General features: G+C 70.3%; 1 protein-coding gene across 1 annotated transcript in view; it reads right to left on the reverse strand.

Moving 5' to 3' along the window:
- The window catches only part of LOC102260491 (translation initiation factor IF-2), a 3,703-nt gene that overhangs the window by 941 nt on the left and 1,694 nt on the right, over positions 1-1,068 (reverse strand). The window contains exon 3 of the mRNA XM_005884101.2: positions 516-672. Within this exon, the coding sequence (XP_005884163.1) occupies positions 516-672 (157 nt within the window). The remainder of the gene's footprint in view (positions 1-515; positions 673-1,068) is intronic.

A 1,068-nucleotide genomic window follows, 5' to 3' on the forward strand; every position in this document is an offset into this window, starting at 1 on the left:
AGCCTCAGCTGGCTCCTGGCTGACCCTGCTCCCCTCACTGCTCCCCAGCCTTGGCCCCTCAGCCTTTAACCAGGCACCTGTGGGCAGGACAGGGCCTGCCATGGGCTGGCCCATCGCCCCACCTGGTGGGCATCTGGGGTGGGCCTGCTCGGCACCCCTACCCTCACCCCTTCCAAGCCCTAGTGGACAGCGCAAGAGGGAGGAAGGGGAGGGAGGAGGTGGGCCTGGATGCTGAGGGGGGAGACCCTGCAGTCATTCATTCAACAAGTGCTCGCTGCTCACCACCCTGTGCCGGACCCGGGCCCCCACAGTGGATGCAGGGACTCTGTGCGCAGGTGACAGCGGGGGTGGTGGGAGGAGCGTGCAAGGCCAGGCAGTGCCTAGGCACCAGGCAGAGGCTTACAGGGGGGCTGCTGGGCGGGCGAGCAGGTGGAGGGTGGGGGGCCTGCCGGCGGGGCGGGTGGGGAGGACACCTGCTCTGACTCCCTTTGGGGGCACAGGCAGCCCTCACTCACCGGCAGCAGCCTGGCTCTGTGGGGAAGCCCTCTGCACGCCCTCCGGGGGCCACCGCAGCTCCCCACTCTCCACAGCACCCGCCTCGGTGGGCTCCACCACGATGGAGGGCAGCCGCGGGCCCAGCCGAGGGCCCTTCTCCCTGGCGCCCACCGCAGCCTGCGGGAGGGGGGCAGGGGTCAGCGCAGTGCGGGCCCTGGGCTCCCCACTCCCTCCCACTCCTGTGCTGGACCCTCGCACACACACCCTGGGGTTGGGGCACTTGGCACTGTGGGTCGCAGCTCTCCCTGGGGCCCATTCCACCAGCAGGAGCCCGAGGCTGGCGAGGCCCCATCGCCCGGTGACTGCACTCCCACCCGCCACCTACCCTGCACCGCCCCTTCTGGGGTCTTCCCTGCTGGTCCTTGGCCTCCTCCCTGCTCCGAGGAGCTGGGGAGCGGTTGCCATGGCGACCTGAGCAGCTCACTCCAGGCTCATTGTTCAGTGCCCACCAGAGTGTGCGGGGCGCCTCCCACGCCCTCCATGCCCTGGCATCTCCGCCTCCCATTCAAGGCC

Source organism: Myotis brandtii, unplaced genomic scaffold, assembly GCF_000412655.1.
Source record: "Myotis brandtii unplaced genomic scaffold, ASM41265v1 scaffold819, whole genome shotgun sequence".
NCBI classification, from domain to species: domain Eukaryota; kingdom Metazoa; phylum Chordata; class Mammalia; order Chiroptera; family Vespertilionidae; genus Myotis; species Myotis brandtii.